We start from the raw sequence: 26,475 nt of genomic DNA on the forward strand, positions 1-26,475 counted from the left end.
AGACACTGGCTCAGAGATCATCGCTCCCCAGTCTGATTGCGCGCTCTGCGTCACTGGAAAGATGTCCAACCTTCATGAAGCAAGAATCATCTATTTATAGCGCACCTTGTGGGGTAAAAGTAGTGCTATTATTAGAGAGATGTGATTTTCCTCTTTCGACACCATGATTGTGATTATGCTAGATTTGCCAAAATATCCAGCAGCCCTTATCGTGTACAAAATATGCAATCGATATTATTATTATTATTATTATTATCAGAGAACAGTAAAGGGCGGAATCAGTATTTAATAGGCTAAAGTTTCTTGCATGTTAAGATAGAAAATAAAATAAAAAATTAGTTGAGTTTCAGAATGATATACTACTTGTAAACCACTAAATTAAACAGCAGCGAACATTCAAGACATAACAATGAGAGTGGATGTGAAAAAAAATAAAAATAAAAAAATAAACAAATAATCCTGGCCGAGAATAATTGTAACCTAAAGAGGTGTGAAGCAGGACCTGCAGAGCTGCAATATCTATTTTATTCCAGTAGATCCTGTATTTGATCATCGCTTTGTTGTGACATTTCCATACACATGTTCATTCATTGATTTCTGCAAGGGAAAATATACAGTAAATCAAGAGCAACACCATTTTAAAAGTTATAATTGAATCTTGCTTTAGATTCACTCCGAGCGATTATGCAGGCTTTAGAAGACCTTATTAAAGCTTCTGTAAAATAATTTCATAAAAATGTCTACTTAAAAAAAAAAAAAGGAAAACAAAAACTTTAAAAGAAATCATTCAATATAGGAACATCTGTTTTAAGAACTATACTGTACAAACGAGTATCAGACTGTCTGACTTCAACAAATTCTTGTAACTTCTTACCTTTTTTCGAGATGATGATTTAAAAAGCACTGAATGAGTCTTGTCTTTCCTTTTTGTCTGACCTGCAATAACAATGAAAGAACACATACATGTTAAAACTACCAGGCTGTCAATCTTAAAATGAAACTTGTGCCTTATAAATAGATAAATATTTGTAAAATATATAACAATTTTTTTACATTTCCTGCAGATGCAGAAGATTGCGACTGCAACTATAATCAACAGAGATCCAGCAGCAGCTGCAGCAGAGATCAGCACTATCAGAGACACAGAGACTGGAGGAACTGATGAAGAGCAAAAGAGAGACAGTCATGAATGTAAGTGAACGCAACAGAAGACAGAGATCAGACTTAAACACTTAAACCAGGGCTGCTGTACCTGAACATGGTTGACAGAGTTTGCTGATGTCCAGATGTGTGGTCTGGTTTGTGATGGGATTGTTGATCACACAGCTGTAGCTGTTTTTCTCCTGATATTCCACCTCCAGAGGTAGAGAGAGACTGATGCTGAGATCAGACACACTGATGCTGGACAATAAACTGTTTCCTTTGTACCAGGAGAGAGTCACATGACCCACATTCACCACTGAACACAACAATGAACAATTCTGCTGTGAGGATGAAGATGATAAAGATGATGATGATGATGATGATGATGATGATGATGATGATGAAGAACATAGTGAAGAGTTACTGCTGATGACAGGAACAGGCAGACGAGCTGGAAACATGAGGTAATAAAGAAATATATTGATAATCCTATTTCCAGTTCTTATTTTTAGAGGGTTTCTATCATCTCAAACAACAAAATTACTAAGGGTCAAAGACATTTAGGTGACCACATTAAAATAAATACACAAAAGACATTTTATATACATTGAAAGGACATTGAATCTAAGTTAACTGTACTGATGTTTCAAATATATTTTAGGAAAACAAAATGTGGGTAAAAAAATACCAAAGGTTTGGTCTTTTAGCCGGTTTGGATGTTCCTTCGAGTTTTCCTAAGGGGTTTTATAATGTTTTTTTTTTTTTTTTTTTTGAGTAAAATGAAGCCTGTGGTAAACATAACTTGAAAATACTTTTCATGTTTTGTTGTACAATGTAACTTACATCCATACCCAAAATAAAAATGTGGAAACAGTTATGTTCATTTTTGAAAATTTATTTTTTGGCTGTGAGAGTGTTCAGTTTACATTTTAGAAAAAAAACTTAAAACTATTATCATGTTATGTTCACCACAGACTTTATCTTTCTCATAAATTGAACCTCCCCCCACGCCCCCTATTATAAAACCCCAGAGGAAAATCTCAAAGGAAACTTCTGCGAATTACAGTTCCTGGTTCTGATGTCAAAGTTCCCCCACATCACTATATTGAAATAAGTTTGTCAGCAACTTCCGGTTCAAGCAGACTTTAAGGAGTGCTGAAATAGCACTGCTTTAAATGAATGGAATAGCATACGGCACAATGACTGTTCATTTAAAATCAAAACTGAAACTAAGATATAATTCATCACTCTGCTGCTAGCACAATTGGCAAGTTAAACTGTTATCAAATACTTCACAATGCCTTAAAGACGTCCTATTGGAGATGCGTGATATAATTTGACAAGTTACAGCCATCTAGTAGGCAGCCATTGCTGTAATTTTAACATTTTTATGAAGAAGTAAATGAATGATCAGGATCTCTGCGATGCACCTGAAAAGTTAAATTGTAGAAGTCTTCAAGATTCTTAAAGGGGTCAAATGATGCTTTATTATGATCATTATTTTGTGTGTTTGGTGTAACAAAATATGTTGAGATGCTTTAATGTTCAAAAACATAACTTTATTATTTTTCAAATACTGTACATTATTGTAAGTCCTCTATGCTCCGCCTCTCTCAAACAGTCCCTCCTTCCAACAAACGCAGTCTGCTCTGATTGGCCAAACGGACCCAGTGCATTGTGATTGGCCGAACACCGCAGGCACTCTTAGGAAATGTAACGCCCCTTTCCATAATCGCAAGCTTCATCTTTCAAAATAAATGTAAGGACAATTAATAATGTCCTTAGTTTTACCATCAGTTCAAGCCTTAGAGGAGCAGAGTGGCGTGACAGACACAGTGATGAAGCTCGTATGCAGTACACAAGCCACAACAGATAAGACAGCTGACTCCACTGTGTGACAATGTCTCTCTCTCTCTCATTCATCCGTGCAGTGCGCACACACACACACACACACACACACACACACACACACACACACACACACACACACACACACACACACACACACACGCAACATGCAAAAGTCTGCATTTGAAAAGTCAAAAGCAAATATTTAAACTAATAACAAAACATATTTTCAGTTGCTGATTCAGAAGTAGCAAAGGCAGAATGACCTCCTCTACCAGGTTCACAAACAGTAGTCCATAAAAATGCATTGCTGTTCTGTTGTAACCAGTCTTAAAGAATCCTATATGCATCTACTTTAGGAAGTCCAAATAAAGTGCTTTTGCTTTCTCTTATAGATGCACACAACATCTCCCTGATATGGCTGCTTCAACATTAACTGTGTTACTGAAACCATACCTTCTTTCTTTGCATGAACATTTGAGTTGCATTACATGAATATTTCCACATAGTGATTGTTTTAGGTGGACGTGGCAGAGTCTTAACTTTAATAAATAATATATTAGTCTTTGCAACTTTACAGATCTTCTTCATATGACCCCTTTGATCAACATTACGTCACAAATGCTGTTGATGGAGCTAAACTTGTACTGACTATTTCTTTAATAAAACAAGCCATATATGTGAATGTTTGGACCACTCACCATAGACAAGAACACTGAAAGTTTTTAATGTTTTTTTCGCTCCACTTATCTCTACTTTATAGAGTCCAGCGTGTTGAGTTGTGATGTTTGTGATGATCAGAGATCCAGTTTGATCGTCCAGCTTCAGTCTGTCTCTGAATCTCCCATCAGATGTGGAGAAGTTTTGCTTCTTTCTCTTTATTTTAGCTATTTGAGATTTTTCATCTCCAAATTTCCACAGTATATCATCTTCCTCATGTATTTCAGTAACACCAGTGTGTAAAGTAACAGAATCTCCTTCAGTCACTGACACTGAATTACCAAACACACCTGAAAAAAAAGCAGATTTGAGGTTTCTGATGGCTTACAAAGCCTGAAAACAGCTAATTGTTAATAAAACATTCAGAACAGCAGCAGAAACACAAAAGGAATTGAAAGATGATATGCATACATTATATTAATGGAGTTTTAACATTATCTAGCTAGAGCACAAAAAAAAATTATGAAGCTTCAAGGTTATTTTCATTATCAAAACTTGATTTAACCTGCACATTTTCAACAGCTTATCCTTCTTAATTATGGGACATTGAGATCTGGAGATGAGTTTCACATTGAATTTATATTACTTTAGTTATTAGTACTTTACAGAAGACATTTTGCATTGGTAAGATCTTATATATATATATATATATATATATATATATATATATATATATATATATATATATATATATATATATATATATATATATATATATATATATATATATATATATGCATTTCTTAAGCCAGCCCTGTTGCGTCCACTCTCACAGCTCTCTCTGTTTTTCACTCAGCACTTTTTATTCTTCTTTAAAGGATTACATCCACTCTGCATCTGTATCTCTCACTGAAACTTTTTCTGAGCAGTTTTCCGAGGCTTTCAATCACCCAGCTCATATCTGGTCTGGTCATATCTTAGGTTTGTAATTGTGTTGCTACCAGCCTATAAATATGTGGACATATTATGAAGTCTATAAACAGGACATTATTAGAAGAAAATCAAATCAGAAATCTGGATTTGCCACAAGTAGAATGACCATGCTGGGCCCCAAATAAAACAACGTAAATCACTCAAGAACTGAGCCAGCTGCAGACTTTATTAACTGGGTAAGTTTCGGGAATGTATAACACAGGACACAAGCTGAGGAGGTCTGATCATCCTGCAGCGGGCTACCCTTGTAGAGGGTGTATGTAGAAAGGTTGAAACACCCAACGATGTAAGAGTGCACTACTGACAGTGTGGCTCGTGCACTATTAACCTAAAATGGCACCCTGACTCACATTTACAGTATCTCACATACAGTTCTGAAAACCCCTACCAGTTGATTGTCTACCACTTCTAGCAACAAGGTAAATCTAAAAAAAAGTGCCATCTACTGACAGAAGAGACAGCGTCGTCTGTGTTTTTATTCTGTGTTCAAAGGTTCTTGTAGTGGTAACCAATGTATAGTAAACAAATCCTATAGTTAAACTGTGGTTAATGCATGTTTAATTTTTGTAAAGGGCTTCCAGAGATGGGCTGTTGTACATCTGACGGTATGTGAATATATGTTAAAATGCCATTTATTCCTGTGATCAAAGCTGAACTTTCGGCATCATTACTCAAGTCTTCAGTGTCGCATGATCCTTCAGAAATCATTCTAAAACAATATTGTAAAAGCCTTTGCTGTCACATCTGATACATTCTGAAGTATTTGCTAACCACACTAGGATCGATATTTTTAGGTGCAAAACAATAGATCCGCCCACCTCTACAACGCACTGCATTTAGAGTCGGGGGTGTAAACTTTTCCACAGGATGGTTGGAGTCAATTGCTCATACTTTGTCTAGAAATGTAAATATTTCATGTACTGTTGCTTCTGAAGGGCAGTACTAAACAAAATAAGAACTTTAAACAAAACAACCATCAGTTTCCACAGATTCAGTTGTGTGAAAAGTCTCAAAAACTGCCATCTCACGTTGTGTCAATCATCGTGTTCAAACGTGTACACCCCAGGGGCCTCATTTATATAATGTTGTTCAGAAACCATCCTAAATTGTAACTTACGTTCATCTCTCAAATATGCTCTAAATGTGTGATTCATAGAATGAACGTACGCACAGTAAATGCACGTATGTCTCTCTTTCAGATGTGATATCTATGAATCGCTACTGATCTCGAACTTGTGCGCAACAGAATGGTTTCAGCTCTGTGCTTCGTAAATGACTCCTTATTAATATCATTAACATGCAGAAGATCACAGTGTTCATCCAAATTCTTTCATTTAGAACAGCGAGCTGCAAGAACTTAGCTTACGTTTTCAAAAACCCCCAGTACTCGAAAAAAGAAAAAGTGCGTACGTCTGTTCAGTCAAAGACAGTTTTTACAAATATAAACACTGGGGTGGATTTAAACACACACACACACACACACACACACACGCTCTTAGATCAAATCTGAGCATATGCACACTTTATAAATGAGGCACCAGAGCTCTTAATGTTATGTGATGCGTTCTGCATCAGTGAATGTTGGCAGACGTTGATCATCAAAGTAACAGCATGCATATCAAGTACAAGAATCAAATGTATGGAAACATTTGACCCAGTTCTTTGGGTTAAATTCAGTTATCAGATGTTCAAATGAGACCTGGATGTCAAGTGAGAACTGAATCAAAAAAAACAAAAGCTTATGATCTCTCTTCATTTTTATTATTTTTTAAATCAAATATTTATTGCAGGGTAACGTGCTACGTTTTTGAAATGCAATTCTCGAATTGGGCCTTGCAGAAGATTTGAAGGTGGCAAAATGGAGAATACACAATTTTCCATTAATCTCTGTGATTTTTAAGATCTATTTAAAGAATGCCACTGACATTAATCCAAAATAAATAAAAAAAATATATATGTATTTATAACTTACCAATCAGACTCCACCAGCACAAACAGGACAAAACAAATATGAGAAGCATTTTCTTCAGTTGTTCAGTGAGAAGGGTTGAATAAGTTAATAACATCTGCCGATTGTGACATCTTCTCAGCTCCTTTTCAGAGTCAAACTGAAACCTGCTGTGGTCGGTTCTCATGAGAGCTGAAGAGTGTGTGTTCTCGTACATATGTGTTTAATCTGTAGGTGAAGGGTATTCTTCCTGCCCCGCTTTTATTGAACCGCACAGTTGATTCTGTCAAAAAAAAAAAAAAGTTTAATTTTTATTTTTTTTAAACATTTTTTACAGTGAAATAAGAAAAAAATAATAAACAGTCAAATTATTTTAAATGATTAAACTAGACTCTTACCTGTCACATGTCGCTGATAACATGCACAGATCGACAGCTTAACAAAATGCAAAATAATACCAGACTTTTGGTTGGCTGCTACTGTAGCTTTCAGCAGTTTTTATAAAGCATTTGGTTCAAACACATTACGCCATTTTTTTAGGGCCGTGATGTTGGGCCTCATTTGAGCACAACATAAAAACATCAAGAGCTGACATGTGGAACACGCCACAAAAACCAGCACGACAGATGCCCAAAAATGGCCCGACATCACAGCCCTAAAATAATGGTAAGCAAATGCTGCTTTGGTTGCTGTTACATAAGTACTGTTGCACAAAGATGCAGCTGACACAACGCAGCAACACATTTACGCATTCACTGCTAGTTCTTTGATGTCGACTTGGTGTGTCACGGCCTTTAAAAAACAACATTCATAAATAAGTAAAAGTGGCTATCATTACTTTTTTTGGAATCTGGCGTGTCACTTTTCATTGTTTTGGGGTAGGGACATACTAAACCGATGCCAAAAAACACTAGAACACATTGGACAAACTACTGCTGATGACCGACTAGCGTGTGTGCTCTGCACTTGGGTGACAAGATGAAACTCTCCCATACCAGCAGATGGCAGTAGTCAGTTTTTTCCATGCAAACAGGGAAACTGGGAGAACTAGAACTGTGGATATACAACGTAAGCAGTTCTTTTTTTCAGTATTGTCTGCTGAGTTGCAAATGCCACTGGCATTGTCAGCCCTTGGTCTTCTTCCTATAGTTTTTTTTTTTTTTTTTAAAGAAAGGAATTGATAGAATGATAGGAAGTATCTATGCTCATAATACTCTCCCCACCCCCTGTTACTATAATTGCTTTTTTCACTTGCTTTTTTGTATGCAGTGGAGAAGGGTCTGGCTGCAGACTTGCACTTGCACTCTCAGACACTTGTGCTTCCGCTAGCGACGTTACTTGCAGTCTTTATTATTATTATTTTTTTTTCTATTTATTGATGCCTTTTTGTTTGAATCTTTCAACATTTTACAACAGTAGCCAGGTGGTGAAGACAAGAAAAAAGAAACCAAATTACAATGTCACTTGCAATCGCTACTTGCATTCTCAGACTTGCACTCTCCGACACTTGTGCTTCGTCTAGCGATGTCACTTGCAGTCTTTATTAATTCATATATTTTTTTTTATTCTATTTATTTATACGTTTTGGTTTGAATCTCTCAACATTTTACAACAGTAGCCAGTTGGTGAAGACAAGCAAAAATAAACTAAATTACAATGTCACTTGCAATCGCTTCTTTCACTCTCTGCTACCTGTGACGTCACTTGCAATCAACACAAATCGTGCTTGTTGCCAATGGAGACAAGAAGCTGTGGTGGTGATTAAACGATTAAAACTAAATTAGTAGGCCTGCTACTATACACAAAGTCTTCCGTTAAGCGTTTTCCTCCTGTAGAAAAAAACAAACACTTAATATGGCATAATGTATTAGGATATGTTAGGTTCAATTAAAAGACCAAATTCGATATATAGTTATAATTTAATGTACAATAAGGCAAGCAGATGGCTATGAACAATGCGAGCACTTAATGTGGCCTAATAACAGACTAAGATGATAAAGACAATTCAGTAGGCATAGCCTATATGTCTTGTTGTTGACTCAAAGTATATACGGACCAGCAAATATGAACGTGCATTATTAAATGCATTAAGTGATTTTAAAAGGATCAGCTCCGTACAGGCAAGCATAAGAGTACAGAACGCAGTGCGTTAAGTTGTACATTAAACGTTTTCCTCCTATAGAAAATCAGTATAAATAAAACACATAATGTAGCTTAATGGACAAAGACAGTGATATAAATGAGTTGTAGACAGTTTATTCTATATGGAAAAATGCTTAACGCGAAACTTTGCGCGTTGTGTTTATTCACCACCACAGCTTCTTGTCTCCATTGGCAACAGGCACGATTTGTGTCGATTGCAAGTGTCTCAGGTAGCAGAGAGTGAAAGTAGCGATTGCAAGTGACATTGTAATATAGTTTATTTTTGCTTGTCTTCACCACCTGGCTACTGTTATAAAATGTTGGGAAATTCAAACAAAACGTAAAAAAAAAAAATCAATAAAATAAAAAATAAAAACTGCAAGTGACGTCACTAGCGGAAGTGCAAGTGTCTGAGAGTGCAAGTCTGAAAATGCAAGTCTGAGAGTGCAAGTGCAAGTCTGCAGCCAGACCCTCTTGATGCAGTGTGCAGCCAGTGTGCAACAATATCCAAAGTGTATAATCTGAACAAAATTTGAGTCATTGAATATTGTTTCAGCTGCTGTTTTTCCAGACTTGTTCCTGGTTGCACATGCTTGAACATAGCATGCTACAATGCAGTGGCGTGCACTGGGTGTGTTCCAGTCCCCTTTGAGGTCCGATGCTAAATTGCCCTTGCGTTCCGGTCTACCCTCAGTCCACTATTTCTGCCGAGGGCAGAGTAATACACCCTACTCATCACGTACTACCCCCACCCCGCCCCCGGTCTGCAATTGTGCCCTCGTTACGCCATTTCGCCCCTGCCCCTCCAGAGGACTGTGTACACCACTACATCGTATCTACTGTTATGAACCGGTTCCCGTATTCACATTTTCCATTTAACAGCTGTCAGTTGTTTGTTTTTTTGTGTGTTTTCAGGGTGGGGTCAAGCAGTTTGCATGTGATGACTGATAAGAAGGTTCTTTTTTTTCCCAGTGTGAGGCCTTTTCAGTGTGAGAGGAGTGACATTTCTATTGCCCTTGCCTAATGCAGTTAAAACATGTACCAGCAGGTGCTTATGTGACAAAAGATGATGCTCTTTTTTTCCTCTCTGGACTCTACAGATGGTTTGTATTAGCATAAAAACGTTCACTACATCACCGCTCTACCTTGCATAGGGAGGCTCTGATGACACTTTCACTTGACCTGGCAATAAACCGTATTGCCACTAAAACACTTTTACGAGCACAGAGCACTTTTGATGACTTTGAATCCAGATTCATTTTATGAAGGGAAAAGTGGTGAAAATGAAGCCTCTCTTTAATTGGCTCGCCGTGATCTTGTTTTTACACCACTATGGTAAGACCTTTATTTATTACAATCTCTTTTCCGCTGTTGCACTGAGGTCTTTTTGAGGGGTTTAAGGGGCTGTAAGGGGCTGGAGTTGATGTTTCTGGTGTGGAGGCATGATCTAACAGTGTGGATTGTGTATGGTTTAAGATCATCTATGAGACTCATGTCTGTTTGTCTGATGAGTAATTGTGAGAATCAATTATGTTCTTCTGCTGTTTGTTTGCAGGTGTTTTGAATCCAGGCATATTTCTCTACTATTGTGTATTTTGCTTGACTTATGCTGTGTTTTTTTTCTTCAGGTGTGTCTGGTGCTGATACAGACAGAGTGTCAGTGTCTGTGAAGGAGGGAGATTTAGTCACTCTACACACTGGTGTTGAGACAGGCAAACTAAATTATATCGCATGGTATTTTAATGACACTCAAATCAACGGAAATCTCAGTCATAATCATACAGATGTTCAGTGTAATAAAGGGACTGAGAGATTCGGAGACAGACTGAAGCTGGACAATCAGACTGGATCTCTGACCATCATGGACATCAGAATCACAGATGCTGGAGTTTATACACTACAGATCATCAACAGCAGCAGCAGTAAAAAATTCAGTGTTGATGTCAGTGGTGAGTCATTTAACAAATGCAGTTTATATATGTTTAAAGTATAATCAATGTGTTTTTTTGTCTATTGCTTACATTTTACATCTCCATTTTACTATAAAACCCTCAGTAATATCAAAAACTCAGTGATTCTGGATGGTCCATCTGATAGAAAAAAAAAAAAATTAAAATGTAAATTTATGTAAACCTAAAGTTCTGCTAAATGTTTAATTGCCTTTTTGACTAGTGAAATTATAATCTATGCCACCGCAAAACTATTAAAATAATTTGACAGCTGTGATCAACTAATGAATTGTGAGCAACACGTATGTTTGTTATGATGCAAAAACTCAATTTTAAAAATTAAATGCAATATACAGACAATGACACATGTGCATCAACAATGCCGTGCATAGATCTGATCGGCTGGTTGCTTTCTATCAATGCTTCATGAATCTATCGCCTAAGGGGGTCTATGCTCTAAAACACATTAAAGGCTCTTGAAATACATTATTAAACACCTTATTCAGATTTGAAACTAAAGTCCTATTCAAACCAGTACGATAACAATAACGACAGCAATATAGATATCCACAGCAACACACAATATTATTCAGTTTATTAAAAGAGAAATTTAAATGCTAGAGCTCATGTTGTAAAAGTTTATATAGTTCATCAATATTGTTTTATATTTAGAATGTTTTTAGATCTGTTTCTTAGTCATCAGTGTTATTGTTATCCTTGCCGTGAAAGGGCCTTAAGCCATTTCCGTTTTAACAGTTAATGTTTTTCACAAGAAGCTGCCGTTGAGTTCAGATGAAGCTGACAGTGTATACTCATCCAAATCTGACCAGTTTCTCTTATAATCTGTCTGAATAACAAACAAAGTGATCCCCCAGCAGCTTGTCGGTTTGTGTTTCAGGTTTGTCTGCTACTGAACGATATCAAATCAGACACGTGATGAACGGAGAATCTGTCACTTTAGTATCCGGTGAAGCAAAAGACAAGTGTTATTTAATGACGTGGTACTATAATGACAATCTCATCACTGAAATGACTGGAGATCAGAGTAAGATCTGTACGGATGATCAGTGTAAAGAGAGATTCAGAGACAGACTGAAGCTGAACCAAACCACTGGATCTCTGACCATCACAGACATGAACATCACAGACTCTGGAGTCTATCAACTACAGATCATCATCAGCAACAGCAGTCTTTGTATCGCCAGAGTGAAGAGATTCACCGTCACTGTCTTCTGTGAGTATCCTGTGAACATTGTTTCCTCTCCACTCTCGGAGATCTGATGCGGTTTTAAACTGCTTTTGCTAAAAACAACAGATCTGCTATTTATTGTTTAAATCAGTATCCTGACCAAATTAGAAACTTTTATTTGAAATGATTCTTAAATGCTGGATATATTATTGCTGTTTTCAGTTCCCGCGGTGGGGATTTGTGTTCTTGTTGTTTTGCTGCTGATGAGTGCGACTGTAACGGCTGGTGTGATCTACTGTCGCCAGAAGAAATATAAACCCCAAATAATGAACATGTAAGTATTGCACACAACTGATTTAACAACATGACTCACTGTTCATCAATCAATTACCATTTGTATATCTGTGTTTCCTCACAGGAGAATGATGTTATCCCGCCACCGAATCAGAAAGACATTGCTTAAGGGACTTGGCATGACGTTAAATCAGACTCAGGACGAGGCTGGTTATAAATTAGTATAACGCCATTTAGCATTTTGATACTTTCATTGAAAGACACATTATTAGGACATGATGATGGAGAAAAGAGCAGCTGAAACTTAGCTTTGTGGAGAAATCCATAAGTTAATGACTTAGTGTTTTGTGTATTAATGTGGGCCTTTAACAGTCAGGTGAAACCTGACTTTGTTGAGAGTACTTCTGTAGTTCAGTGCCTGTAAGACGCAATGTTGTTATTATTATTATTTTTTTTCTGAAACAGATAAACAAGGAAATCAATCTTTGTATGTTTGAGATATTTTTAAAAATAGGACACACTAAACAGGAGGAGACTGTGTGTCTCTAAAATATGTCTGTGTGATCAGAAATTACATAATCAGATTCCAGCACTTATGAACTGTTTTTGTTATGAGCTGGTCAAGGCGGAGTGTCCTGTGACAGATTGTAATGCTGTCTTTGTGCTATTTCCCTTTATTGTTCTGTTTTCCTTTCTGCTGCTTATGGTGTGTGGGGATTTTTAGGCACAAATCAGGTTAACTGAGGCCGATCGGAAGGAAAGTCACCAAGCCACTTTGACTTATGGACCTTGAGGCCGGTGAGAAGTTTGAAAGACAATGGCTCCCCGGGGGGCATCGTGTTTTTCTGGTGTGTAAATAATTTGTTAGGCCTATTGCACTTTTTTTTTCATACATGCTTGCAATATTAATGTCATGTTATTGAACTTCTCATTCTGAGGAAACAATTCTTTCCAACCACTACTGGAATCGTGATCCATGAATAAATGGATCATAAATGGATGACATGCATCTTCAAGATGAGGGGGAAAAGCAGTCACGAAAGCAGAAATTATTACAAAAGGACTGCTTTGGTAGTTCTAGAGTTAAAGGCCTTAAAGTGCTTGAAACCTGCATTGCTGCTTGCAGTAATAAAATGTCTAAATGTAGGTGAAATATGTTCATTCAGCGTTACACTGAAAAATGACTTATTCTGACCTTTACTTACTTAAATACACAAAATAAAAAGTGATTATACTACATTTTATTGTATTTCTACAAATGGACCAAATTTACTTTAGCCACAAAGTAAAAAAAAAAAAAAATCAAAGTAAACATTATAAACTGGTATATTTGTCTTTCCAGCTGATTGAAAAGATTCGGCTCAATAATGGTCACCAAATGGGCATCGGGGAAGATACCAGTTTTATTATATTCATTTAAAATGTGAGATTTTCAGATCTGGTTCGAGTCAAAATATTATTATAAAATTTTTAGAAAGTGTCTAAAATGCATGCACATCACCGATCTGTACATAGTAGTATATAAAAGTTGAACCTAACACTGTTAAAATGTATGGAACTGTTTGCTGAAATAACCTCAATATAAAAAATAATAAAATAAAACCTATTGTGGTGTCATTTATCAAATGCATGACAGATAATTATGTAACAATAATTGTCTTGTCATGCTATTAGAAAAATACTGATACATCCTTTTCATTTCCTTTCTTGTACTCTAATGATATGAAATAATCAAAATATGTTAAGATTATTTAAAGCTTAATCTGAAGACCTGATCCTCTCTCTATGGATAATCAACACAATTAATTTACTAAATATAGTGGGTTGCTCCTCTGTTAGCCTACAGATCAGTGAAACCGTAATGGACAGGCAACATTTTTTACTTCTTCTGTGCATTATAATAAATGCTTTGTAAAACTGCACAGCGTTTTAAGCTTTTTTTAAACAACATACTCCATCCTACACAAACTATGAAACATTTCCTATCATGTTTGTCTATGAAAGACGATCGGACCAATCAGAGTAGGTTTTGGGGGAGGGGGTGGGGCTGCCTCTATATCTGCAGGCTGCAGCCGGGTGCTTCTCAGTTTTCCTGCCTGGCTTCTGTTTCCTTGTTTTGCATTTTCCGTTGGCAGGTGGTTTTGTGTGTTCTCTCTCTGTTTGTGGAAGGTGGAGCTGCAGGTGCTGTGGGTTACTGTGATGAATTGACTACTAAGAAGGTCCTTCTTTCCCAGTGTGGTTTTTGCTTGAGCTACAGGTCTCTTTAGCACCAGAAGTTTTTTTTTTTTCTTTTTTTTTCTTTTTTTTTTTTTGCCTTATTCATGTATTATTTATGCTACTACTGTAATTTTATATTAAATTTGTATGTTCTTTAATTTTTTTTTTTTTGTATTTGTTTTGAAATATTTTTTTTATGTTTATGTTTGTATTTTAATAATTCTTGTCTTTTATACACTTACATTTTATATTTTTAAATATAATTAAATTAAATTTTTAATATATATATATATATATATATATATATATATATATATATATATATATATATATATATATATATAATTTTTTTATTATTTGATTGATTGATTACAGTATGTGTGGAGTGAGAGCCATGGCATTAAAGAAAGCTGCCTGCCAGCCACTGCTTATGGGACAAAGGACATGCTGTTTTTTATACTCTGGACACTCACTATACGTCATCGCTCAACCTTCCAGTGAGGCTCCAATGTCACTTTCACTTGAACAAGTGAAACATTTGCATCGCCATTAAAGCAGAAGAATATAAGAACACTTTTATTAATCTAACAAGGCATTCATTTTCTAAAGGGAGAAGCTGTGAGATGAAGCTTTTCTTTCATTTGTTCGCCCTGACCTTGTTCTTCCTCGACAATGGTAAGACCTTTGTTTGTTAAAGTTTGTTGCACCGGTTTCTGTGAGCTTATAATAGGCTCTGTAGGTTTGTGTTGACTTTATGATTAGGCTGAGAACAGCACCTAAGATCAGATAATTCATCATTGGCACATAATTTAAGTGGGAGATTCCAAAAGTAGGACTAAAACATATTTATAGAAAAACATGGAGCTAATAATTTTCTCAAGTATTTTAATGAGCAATTAATCTATGCAATATAGAGAAAGGGGGTAACAATTTGAAACAGGATGTTGAAGGATATATGTATTCTACCTGAGTATATCAATATAAGAGGGCTTAATATATTCATTCAATGATTGATACGTTCATTTATTTTTACTTCATTTGATCATTTTTATAATGTATATGGGGAGGCGTGACAAAGGAGTTGAGGAACCAAATGCAAGGCTTTATAACATTATCATTTTAGTATTTCATTTAGTCATATCATTTATAATAATAATTTAAACCATTTATATACTAATTTAATTGATAATTTTCTTGATTTGATTATATATATATATATATATATATATATATATATATATATATATATATATATATATATATATATATATATATATATATATATATATATATTCCATTGTCGTTTGGTCTCTTTGGGATTGTGTGGTTTCTAATGATATTTGCTGTTAAGAGAAGGAGAAGATAATATCTATTTTTTTTTTTTTTTAGTTCACTGGATGATATTTTGAATTTTCCACTGCTGTTGTTTGTGGTAATAACACTTACTGGATTTCTGCTGGTCAGATAAACTTTGGAACGTACGCTGTAAAGATTAAACAACAAACTCTGCTTATTTGTTTTCATCCGTTTGTCTCCTGACTTTGCTCTTCACCAGCTTTACACCGTAAACTTCTTGGCTAATAGAAGACTTAATACAATTTTGACTACCAGTAAAGTCTTGCTGTTAACAAGTGTTGGACAGTAACACTTTACTTAGTAACGCTTTACAGTAATTTGATTACTTTTTAGTAACTGAGTAATTTAACACGTTATAATTTACAAAACAGTAATTAGATTATAGTTCCAAGACGAGGTCTCTGGGTTACATCATTGCCGACAGAATGTAGTTTTATCATTTAGAGGGTGGAGCACATGCAGCGTATAATTACTGATAAAGTGCCTGCAAAGTGGATAATACCAACGAAAAACTCAGCATGGAGACTCCTGCCAAATAGAAATATCTAAACATAAAATATCTAAAAACAAATTAAGTGTTATTCATCTATTGCATAAAAGCATCAACTACAACTAAAATAACAATAGACTGTATAAAAACATGGACATAGGGAGTTTGACGTCACTTGTAGGTTTCTGAAGAGCAGTTTTTAAGCTGAAAGTGGGCGGATCTGGCTGTCGCCATCTTGGCAGTGCATCACCGTGTGTCACTCCCGGATAAATAAAAATGTGCAAAGATGTGGAAACTGGTTATTGAAGCCACTCCCACCTAGCTCGACGGCAGTGTCAGCAGCTGCGATCCACCTGCCAATTAAGTGGCCACGCCCTTAATTATGCAGAACTTTAAGGATTAATATAATTTAAAAGTATTTTAAATTAGAAAATATTTTCTTTATTATTATCACAGTTGTCATGAAGGGCGAAATCAGTTATATATCCTAGTGTTGTCACGGTACCAAAATGTAAGTATTCGATACTGATACCAGTGAAAATCCACAGCTCTCTATACCAATTTCAGTACCAAGCAAAACACAAAAAAAAAACATGCTAAAAAGATTAAAAAAAAAAAAACAACAACTTGATTTTAATCCAAACTGTGTGCACATTTAATTTTAAAGGGCTTATGCATTGTAAAGCCAAGAATAACAACTAAGAAAAAAGCCCAGAACTGCTTTTCTGACCATTTTTACATTCTCTAACAATGGATATTTTAGATTCATAATTCATTTAAAAGCCTCTGGCATGTAAAAATAGTATTTTTATTTACCATAATATAAGTTATAGGAGCATTAAATAGTTAATAAAGAAACATAATTTTATTATTCTCATTATATTAGCGTTAGCCCCGCTTATGCTAACGATTAACTACTCTAATAACAGCGTTCATTGAAACCCGACATTCAAATTAAAATATTTAATTGCATTCATAACATAAGCGGTGTTTCCCACAGCCCTGCACTTCATTTGTGGTGGCTCATATATGCAAATTCATTCTTTGCCAGCAGGAGAAGCTTGTAGAGAGCGCGAGAGCGAGTTTTCCCGGTAACGGCTGCGATCACAAACGCTGCTCAGGCATTACAGGCAAGATGAACACCGGTACTTAAAAAAAAAAAAAAAGTACCGTAACATTTAAAAAAAAAATAAGTACCGACTTGGTAACGAAGTACAGGGTCTTTTGACAATAATATAGACCAAAACTAATTTTAATACCAAACTAAACATTTTTCCGCTGTAAAGTTGGGCGTTTTGACATGGGGAGTCTATAGCCCCTTTCACACTGCGATTCCGGCAAATACATGGGTACAGTGTCCCGGCAAATGTTCCCTGGTCGCTAGATTTTGCACTTTCACACTGCCAGTGATTACCCGGGATATGTGCGTGCTTTTACACACAACCCGTAAAGATCCCGTAATGACACGCGACATCAGGGCATGACGTGTAATGTACGAGTCGAAAACGTTAGGCACGTTATACTTTCACTGAAGCTAGTGTACGATCTCAGCGTCGGCACGGATAGTGAGGAACTAACTGATCTCTGAGTCATTCCAGTTTAGACATATTTTTTCATCGCAAACTTAGATCTTCATTCAAAACACCTGGTAAAAGAGTTGCACGATAACGTTCGTCATCACTACGACATGGTATTAGATCTGGCTTTTGTTCACACAGCGTTTGTTCCAGGACTGAACCTGTTTCTAGGTCCCTGACCCGGGTTCAATGCCGGAATCAATCCCGGGATGTGTTTGCTTTCTCACAGAAGGCGACCCGACAATGTTCCGGCAATTTGCCGGGTCCGAAGTGCAGTGTGAAAGGGGCTTATGGAACTGCCTCCCTTTTGGAGCCAGCCTCTAGCGGTCAGTCGACATATTGCAGTTTTAGTCTCTTCCGTGTTGTTTTCACAAGGTTACCGCTTGTTTATATGGTGTTTGCAGTGTTGAGCAATGTTGATTACTGGAACATAATGGCCAATAATGCTCAAAACACTGAAGCTCCTGTGCAGCGCTGAAATCATGCGTGCTCATGAATCCTCTCATTATAACACACAAAATATAGAAAGACTATATATTATAATAGAGCTTTGTGAGACTGCAATACACAGAGATAAAGGGAGAGTCCTTTGCTGGCATTCTGCCATGCCAAACCAGTACACAGTCTATGCTTGCATTTAGTTAAATATAAAAGTGGCTTTTGAATGTTGATGCTTTGAGCGTTTATGCTGGGATGCTGTGGATGTCCAGATAAAGTAACGTAACAAGTAATGTGACTAAATACTTTTGAAATAAAGTCATCAGAAAAATAACTTGATTAATTTTAAAGTGAGTATTCAGTAATCAGTAATATAATGACATTTCAGAGTAACTTGACCCATACTGCTGTTAACAGGTTTTGAAAATGTGACTATTTTGCTGAATAGTTGTCCTGTTACCAGAAAAACTGGTATATTTTTTGTCAGGATTTGCATGGCTTCAGGGGCAGGATTTGATATGGAGGCGTGAATCTAACAGTGTGGATCATCTATGAGACTCATGTCTGTTTGTCTAATGAGTCAATGTGTGAATCAATGATGTTCTTCTGCTGTTTGGTTGCATGTTTTAATCCAGAGATGTTGTTCTAGTCAAAATCTTTGTAATGTGTAGGGGGGAAAAGTATTTTTTTTTTTTTCACAGCACTATTGCATGTTTTTCTTGGCTTATGCTAACTGTTTGTTCTTCAGGTGTGTCTGGTGTAGGATCAGATAAACTGTCGGTGTCTGTGATGGAGGGAGATTCAGTCATTTTTCACACTGGTGTTGACACAAAACATCAAGAAGATATTAAATGGTATTTTTTCGACACTCGCATCGCTCAGATCAGTGGAGATCTCAGTAAGATCTGTATAGATGTTCAGTGTAATGAAGGTACTGAGAGATACAGAGACAGACTGAAGCTGGATCATCAGACTGGATCTCTGACCATCATGAACACCAGAACCACTGACTCTGGAGATTATGAATTGAAGATTATCAGTAGTACCAGCAGCAGTGAAAAAATGTTCAATGTTACTGTCAGTGGTGAGTGATTAATGATTGTTTAAATGCAGTATTATTTTTAAAGTATTGTTAATGCATTTATTGATTTTTTTTTTTTACCTGTATATTTACACAGTATTTTCCCAATCTTGAAATTACATCTGCAGTGCATTATTAAACAGGTTATTTTGATTTTAAATTAAAATCTAATTTAAACCAGGATGATAACGATTATGATATTATATTACTGTCCACACCAACACACAATGGCATTAAGATCATTAAAAATGCGGCAGTTTTTTGGTCTGCCACTTTAAATGCTGGAGACCTTTAAGCAGGATGGATTCTGATTGGCTGTCAATGTTTTTATTGTTATTCAGCTGAAAAAATAAAAATAAAAAATAAATTCTGAAAATGATTCCTACAACATTTTTCCTCTGTGCTATTATCATCATAGATGCTGTGTGGAATCTTCACAATTATTGTTATTGTTATACTTGTTGATAAAGGCCTTAAGTTATTTCCATAATTTTAACAGTTAATTAGTTTTTCACTAAAAGCTGCAGTTTAAGCTCAGATGAAGTTGAAAGTGAACACGCCATCTCTGACCAGCTTCTATTATAATCTATTTGAATTAAGATTTGATATGTAAAGTGTGTTTAAGCACAGTCCAGAATGTTTCTTTTTAGACCAAAAGTCAGTAAAGGGCTTGTGCAATTGCTGTCAAGTTCACAAATCTTTTATGTTGTGCAGCGTTTTGTTTTCCCCCAAAAGTTCCTCCAGCAGCTGTTGGTTTGTGTTTCAGGTGTGTCTGCTGCTGAACGAGATGAAATAAAGAGAAAGTCAGTGAACGAGGGAGAATCTGTCACTTTAGGATCGGATAAAACAAAAAGTCCAAATGATGAGTTGAAGTGGTATTTTAATGAGATTCTCATTGCTGTAATCTCTGGAGATCAGAGTAAGATCTGTTCAGATGATGAGTGTAAAGAGAGATTCAGAGACAGACTGAAGCTGGATCATCAGACTGGATCTCTGACCATCATCAACTCAATGACCACAGACTCTGGAGAATATAAACTACAAATCACCAGCAGTGTCAGAAGCAGTAGAATCACCAGAATAAAGATATTCAGTGTTAGAGTCAATGGTGAGTGTTACTGTCATTGGTGAGAAAAAAAAAATGCTTTAATTAAACTAGTAAGTGCTGGAATGTGAATGTTAGTAATAAGGAAAGTGGAAAACTTTAGTCCATTTTCCTGTCAGCATGGCTTCCTGTTGATCTCACAGTGATCGGATGCTGCTGTTGCTAAAACAGGTGCTTGCCATTTATCAGTTAAATCCGTTTCATATAACTGATGACAAAAGTGAAAAAAATAAATAAAAATGAAGTGTTAATATAAGTAAATTATATTGTTAAATACTGGATGGATTATCATTCACTCTAGTAATAATACTGTCTGTTTTCAGCTGTTCCAGATTCAAGTCTGTCTCCAGGCGCTGTAGCAGGAATAGTTATTGTTGTTCTGCTGGTGGTTGCTGCTGCTGCTGCTGGTGTGATTTACTGTCGCCGCAGGAGACATACAGCTGTACCACAGAATGTAAGTATTGCATACAGCTGATCTGACATAAATATAAATGCACACAGAAGACTGTGTGAAATATTTAGGGAAAGAAAACCTCTGTACGAGCAACAGGAGAGGAAAAAACCCACACAATTCCGAGTCTCTAGTAAATAGTGTTTATACTTTTTACCATTTGTGAATGTGTTTTCTTACAGGACGTAGATGCTAATAACTCACAGCTCGAAGAAGCCAAAAGATTGAGTGGCACTTGAACATCAATGAATCAGACTCAGGCCGAGGCTGCCAATAAAACAAAGTAACATAATTTATCATTTTGATACTTTCAATTGAAAAGGACATTAAAGAGAATTAAGAAATTATTTAAACATAGCAACATGTTATGGATCAGCGAGGACTATTTATTAGAGGTGTATTAAAGCTGCAAAAGTGATCCAGACAGGAACAGAGAGACATTATCTGTTTCTTGTCTTTGCACTATAACTGTCACCTGGTTTGACATTTCAATTATTTGGACTTGCCTTGCATTCAATGTTACTGACAGAAAGGGCTGTGTTTTCACACAGTCTCATTCTGGAGCACAGTCTGCTCTATTGTTACTGTCAATGGTTTAACTGGTATTGTTGCTGTTTCTGGGAAAGATTGTATCATTACATTGTTAATGTTTATGATTTAAACAGCACTGTGCTTTAGTCATCAACTCTTTCCACCCACCACCAAACCAAACCCAGAACCAAAACCAGCCTTAATTAGCTTGGAAGTCCGTTGATTTGTTTGGTGAAAAACTTTGATGAGAGTATTTATGATGTGCAGTGCCTGTAACTGGAACCATACATGACACAGACTCTGGTAAATGCTGTTACTTACACTCAGAAAATGTTTCATGTGATGTTTGTCAGGAGGAATTTTACAGAATAACTAACACAGTGATTTTACCAAGTACAACATGTTCCTGGATCAACATCCTTGTTGATCCTGGAACAAAATTCCTAACAACCAATCAGAATTAAGATATAACTTTTCAGAAAATAATTGTTTTAGGCTTGCAACCAAGTGCTTCTACACTCTTGTTAATCAGCTATCATTTCCCACTGATTTTAGGAATAAATTATGGGTAAGGTAAGGTTTAGGGGTAGGGACTGGGTTAGATCTATATTTTTTGGATAATAATGTTTATCCAGGATCATCAAAAGGAACATGTCTTACTTGGCAAAATCACGGCGACCAATTAACACACGTGTATACTGGATAATGAAGGTAAAAGTGATGTGGCCAGTTATGAATATGCATCTAAAGTATAGTAAATCTTCATATATGTGATAGATATACTGCACTGTTTAACCTAAAAAAAGCCAAAGACTGAAATTGCAACATTCAGTCTTACCTGTAGTTGCAATTAAATAACATGTGCTGTTTTATGAGGTGCTGATTTGTTCTTTTATTTTATTTGTTGGCATTTGAGGAGAGATGTTCGGCATATTCCATAATGAAGTGTGTTCAGCTATGAATGAGTGTGTTTGATTATTTTGTGATTGTATTTTGCTGATGTGTTTGTCCTGTAGAATATTTCCACTGTTTGAAGACGATTGCTTTCAGTTCAATACTCCTTGGTTCTTTCTTCTGGCATCCCTCTTGTTCCTTTTTTCCTTTTTGGGGATTTGTCTTTTTGTCTGGTGCTCACTATTGTAGAGGTATATCATGATTTTTTTTTTATTTGTTTATGTTATGTTAATATTTTCAGAAAAGTCTCTGAAGTATCATAGCTAATATGCTGATCCTGTAGCACCGATTTTACCATCAACCAATATGAAGTTGACATCAATGCTAATGCTTTTACTCCTGTGGTCTGCTGAACATTGGCAACTGTGTTTGTTTTTGCTGTCAGTGCTGTCTCCACCTCTATTGTTCACTGTCCTCTGTGCTGCTGCTCTGAAAAGCATTATTTGCATACTGCACCCTGTTTCCTGGTTACCAGTGAACAGTCAATTCACTGACTCCTGCATGAAGAAGCCCAACAATAAAAACAGCCAAAGAAGCACAACAAGCAGAGACTTCAAGCTCTTTCTTCTCCATGAGGCTCCTTGCTAGTAATGTGAGAATCAAAGCCTTTCTCTACTTTAAATCAGTTGAAACAATTACTTCTTTGAATGATTCACTCTTTTGAATCGGCCGAATCTGGTGACCCCTGCTGGTCAGAACAGTGTGAATGCTCTGGGAAACTCAACTGGGTGTATCCATGTTGTATTTTAGGCCACATCTGAAATAGGTCATACCATTGATATTACCACGAGAAGTTGATACTCTAGAAAACCTTGCTCTTTCAAGGACATATATTCATGTGTGGTGTAAGAACAAAAACAAAATGTTTAAAATATGCTATCTGGGTGTCTGAAGGTGCAAAAAGCAGAGGAAAAGACAAACCGATTCGATTGACTGAGTCGTTTATGCTGGAACAGTTTTTATGCTGGAACATTGCCATAACATTGAACAATATTTTTTTTTATTATTATTATTATTTTTTTTACAGTAGTGCTCTCATTATAACATTAGCTTAAAATGTTAGCAGTTAATGTTCTTCATTTCTGTTGTGAGCTGCGCAAGCTTAAGATGAACAGTAGAGTGATGCATTTGATAGCAAGTTTTTAATCAATGGGATTCAACTCATAATTTCATTATTTATACAACATAACGTTAATATTCAGACTTATAGGCTATTTGCAAAAAGGGCCCGAATGCACATGAACATATCTGCGGGGCTCTGGATGCAAACTCCTTTTGTGGACGCGTTCTTCACGAAACTATGTGCAGAAACACGGAAGCTAAACTATATATTCACAGCGTTTTAGTATAATGGTCTTCTCATTATAAAAGTACACTGTAAAACCTGACAAGTAAACTGAACTCAAACCGTTTGAGTAAACAGATTGCCTTGATTTAAACCCTGTAAGTTTTAAAACTTTGCATTCAAGTAATTAAGTGATTAACTAAGTGCGGATTGAGAATTAGTGATGAACAGCTGCTGTTAACAAACAGAATCACTGAAGAAAAGAGAAACACAAGAACTACTACAACTGACTTCAGACACAGACTTAGATGAAATCAACTGAAATAAAATACATGAAATATCTCAAGATCTGATGAAACAACCCACAAACAGCATCACCAGCTCCACTTATTAATAACCAGACTGACTTTATTTCTGTCAGACGTCTATAGAAGATCTTATTGAGAATGAACTAAGGTTTCGATGTTGATTTATTGTTTCATTTGAAGTAACCATGTTAGAGATCAGTGTTTGCTTTAGTTGGGCTCTTGACCCTTGATTTCTGTCTTGGTCTTTTCTCTGGCTGTTATAACCGTGTGTTTCTAAAACACATTTGTTGTAATCCAAAAGCCCAGAAGAAATGCCATCAGGTGTTAACCTGTATCTAGGTGTAGGTTGTTTTACTTTATATTGGTCATGATAATCATCAATTATTGAACTGCTAGGAGTCTAATCTCTGATGAAATAAGTGTTGTGTAATTTGATTTATTATAGTAAAAGTGATTTGAAAGCCAGTGGTTCTGTAATAAGCAGTAGACTTTCCAAACAGTGTGGTCTTCTACGGTGTGAAACAGTCACACAAAGACATCTATAATCAGAATATGAACCTCAACAATGGTGACCATAAAAATGAGTGCCGTGGAATGGTGCCATGGATGAGTTTTGTACTACAATAGTACCCAGAGTTTTTGTCACCATTGTTGAGGTTCATATTCTGATTATTGATGTCTGTGTCTGACCAACTACTGGGATGGAATACAAATGTATGTGTACAAAATGTTTATGAAACCATTTTTATATTAACTGATTATCACAGACTCTTAGGGTCACTTGTATTAGATCCACTTCTACCAATTACACATTTGTTTCCTCAGAGATTAGACTCTGTACAGATCAATATTTGTGAATAATAATGAATAATTATCATCACCTATATAAAGTATAACAATCTGCACCTAGGTACAGGTTAACACCTGATGGCATTTCTTCTGGGCTTTTGAGTTACAACAAACATGTTTTAGAAACACACGGTTATAACAGGCAGAGAAAAGACTAAGACAGAAATCAAGGGTCAAGAGCCCAACTAAAGCAAACACTGATCTCTAACATGGTTACTTCAAGTGAAACAATAAATCAACATCTAAACCTTAGTTCATTCTCAATAAGATCTTCTGTAGACGTCTGACAGAAATAAAGTCAGTCTGGTTATTAATAAGTGGAGCTGCTGATGCTGTTTGTGGGTTGTTTCATCAGATCTTGAGATATTTCATGTATTTTATTTCAGTTGATTTCATCTAAGGCTGTGTCTGAAGTCAGTTGTAGTAGTTCTTGTGTTTCTCTTTTCTTCAGTGATTCTGTTTGTTAACAGCAGCTGTTCATCACTAATTCTCAATCAGCACTTAGTTAATCGCTTAATTACTTAATTGCAATGTATATCTTCTTTCAATGAACTCAACTGAATTAAGTTCAGAGTACTCATAACTGTTAGTTTTTTGAACTTAAATGGTTTAAGGCAATCAGTTTCCTCAAATGGTTTGAGTTAACATAACTTGTCAGGTTTGAGTGAGGCTGTGTCTGAAGTCAACTGTTGTTCCTTTCTCTCTTTTCTTCAGTGATTATGTTTGTTAACAGCAGCTGTTCATCACTAAAGCTCAATTAATCACTTAATTGCAATGTATATCTTCTTTCAGTGAACTCAACTGAATTAAGTTCAGAGTACCCTTAACTGTTAGTTTTTTCAACTTAAATGGTTTAAGGCAATCAGTTTCCTCAAACGGTTTGAGTTAACATAACTTAAGGATATCTGTTTACTCAAACCGTTTGAGTTAAGTTTACTTGTCAGGTATTACAGTCAAGGCAATCGGTTTACTCAAACGATTTGAGTTGAGTTAACTTGTCGGGTTTTACAGTGTTGTAGATGCTGCTGAAAAGTTGTTTTTATATATTTTTATATTTGACATTAAATGATGTGTCATCATACAATAGGACCGAAACATATGTATTTTTTTATTTATTTTTTATTATTGTTTTAAGTTTAAGAGATGAACACTTAAAATGGTGAACCAAATGAATAACATTAGAGTAACAAGATTTAACACATCATTTATTGTTAATACATCCAGTTAATGGCACTGAATATGATAACTACTGTCAGTAAAGTGTTTCACCAACTTTTATATAAATCAATCTATTTACAAGATCATTAAAGACTGATTTTGGTTCTGGTTTAGCTCAGCAAAGCCATGCTATTCACAGCTGATCCAGAAACATTCGTAAATTAGGATACATTTACTTGCAAAATAACCCATGATAAACAGCCAGTGCCTCCTCCTCAAAGCAATAATAATTGGACCAGGCGGCTAGTACATCATATTCCTGTAAGAAAACAGATTCACAAATGAGAGACCTGAAGACTTGGACTTGTTTTCCGATTGTTCATTTCTTAAATATTTAAATGAATAAATGCCCTTTTCTCTCCTTTTTCATTTTTATGTTTGCTAAATTTTGAATCCACAAAATATCACTTTGAATAAATAAAATCACAATTTCGAAAAATTGATTTTTT

General features: G+C 35.8%; 2 protein-coding genes across 3 annotated transcripts; both read left to right on the forward strand.

The window, feature by feature from the left end:
• The first annotated feature begins 9,771 nt into the window (after positions 1-9,771).
• On the forward strand, positions 9,772-12,437 carry LOC113040346 (uncharacterized). Its single transcript, XM_026198705.1, has 5 exons — positions 9,772-10,069; positions 10,363-10,683; positions 11,582-11,917; positions 12,095-12,206; positions 12,291-12,437. Exons 1-5 carry the CDS (start codon positions 9,997-9,999, stop codon positions 12,391-12,393), a joined length of 945 nt encoding a protein of 314 aa, XP_026054490.1. The 5' UTR covers positions 9,772-9,996; the 3' UTR covers positions 12,394-12,437.
• A 1,795-nt stretch (positions 12,438-14,232) lies between these two features.
• Positions 14,233-22,912, forward strand: LOC113040347 (carcinoembryonic antigen-related cell adhesion molecule 1-like). Of its 2 annotated transcripts, none has more exons than XM_026198707.1 (6): positions 14,233-14,385; positions 14,759-15,058; positions 18,993-19,328; positions 20,092-20,433; positions 20,754-20,884; positions 21,064-22,912. In XM_026198707.1, the coding sequence occupies exons 2-6, from the start codon at positions 15,007-15,009 to the stop codon at positions 21,118-21,120; spliced, it is 918 nt and encodes a 305-aa protein (XP_026054492.1). In that variant the 5' UTR covers positions 14,233-14,385; positions 14,759-15,006; the 3' UTR covers positions 21,121-22,912. The 2 variants fall into 2 exon arrangements, with proteins under 2 accessions (XP_026054492.1, XP_026054491.1); XM_026198706.1 differs by having other exon boundaries at positions 14,237-14,423.
• Positions 22,913-26,475: the final 3,563 nt, after the last annotated feature.

Source organism: Carassius auratus, chromosome 22, assembly GCF_003368295.1.
Source record: "Carassius auratus strain Wakin chromosome 22, ASM336829v1, whole genome shotgun sequence".
NCBI classification, from domain to species: Eukaryota; Metazoa; Chordata; class Actinopteri; order Cypriniformes; family Cyprinidae; genus Carassius; species Carassius auratus.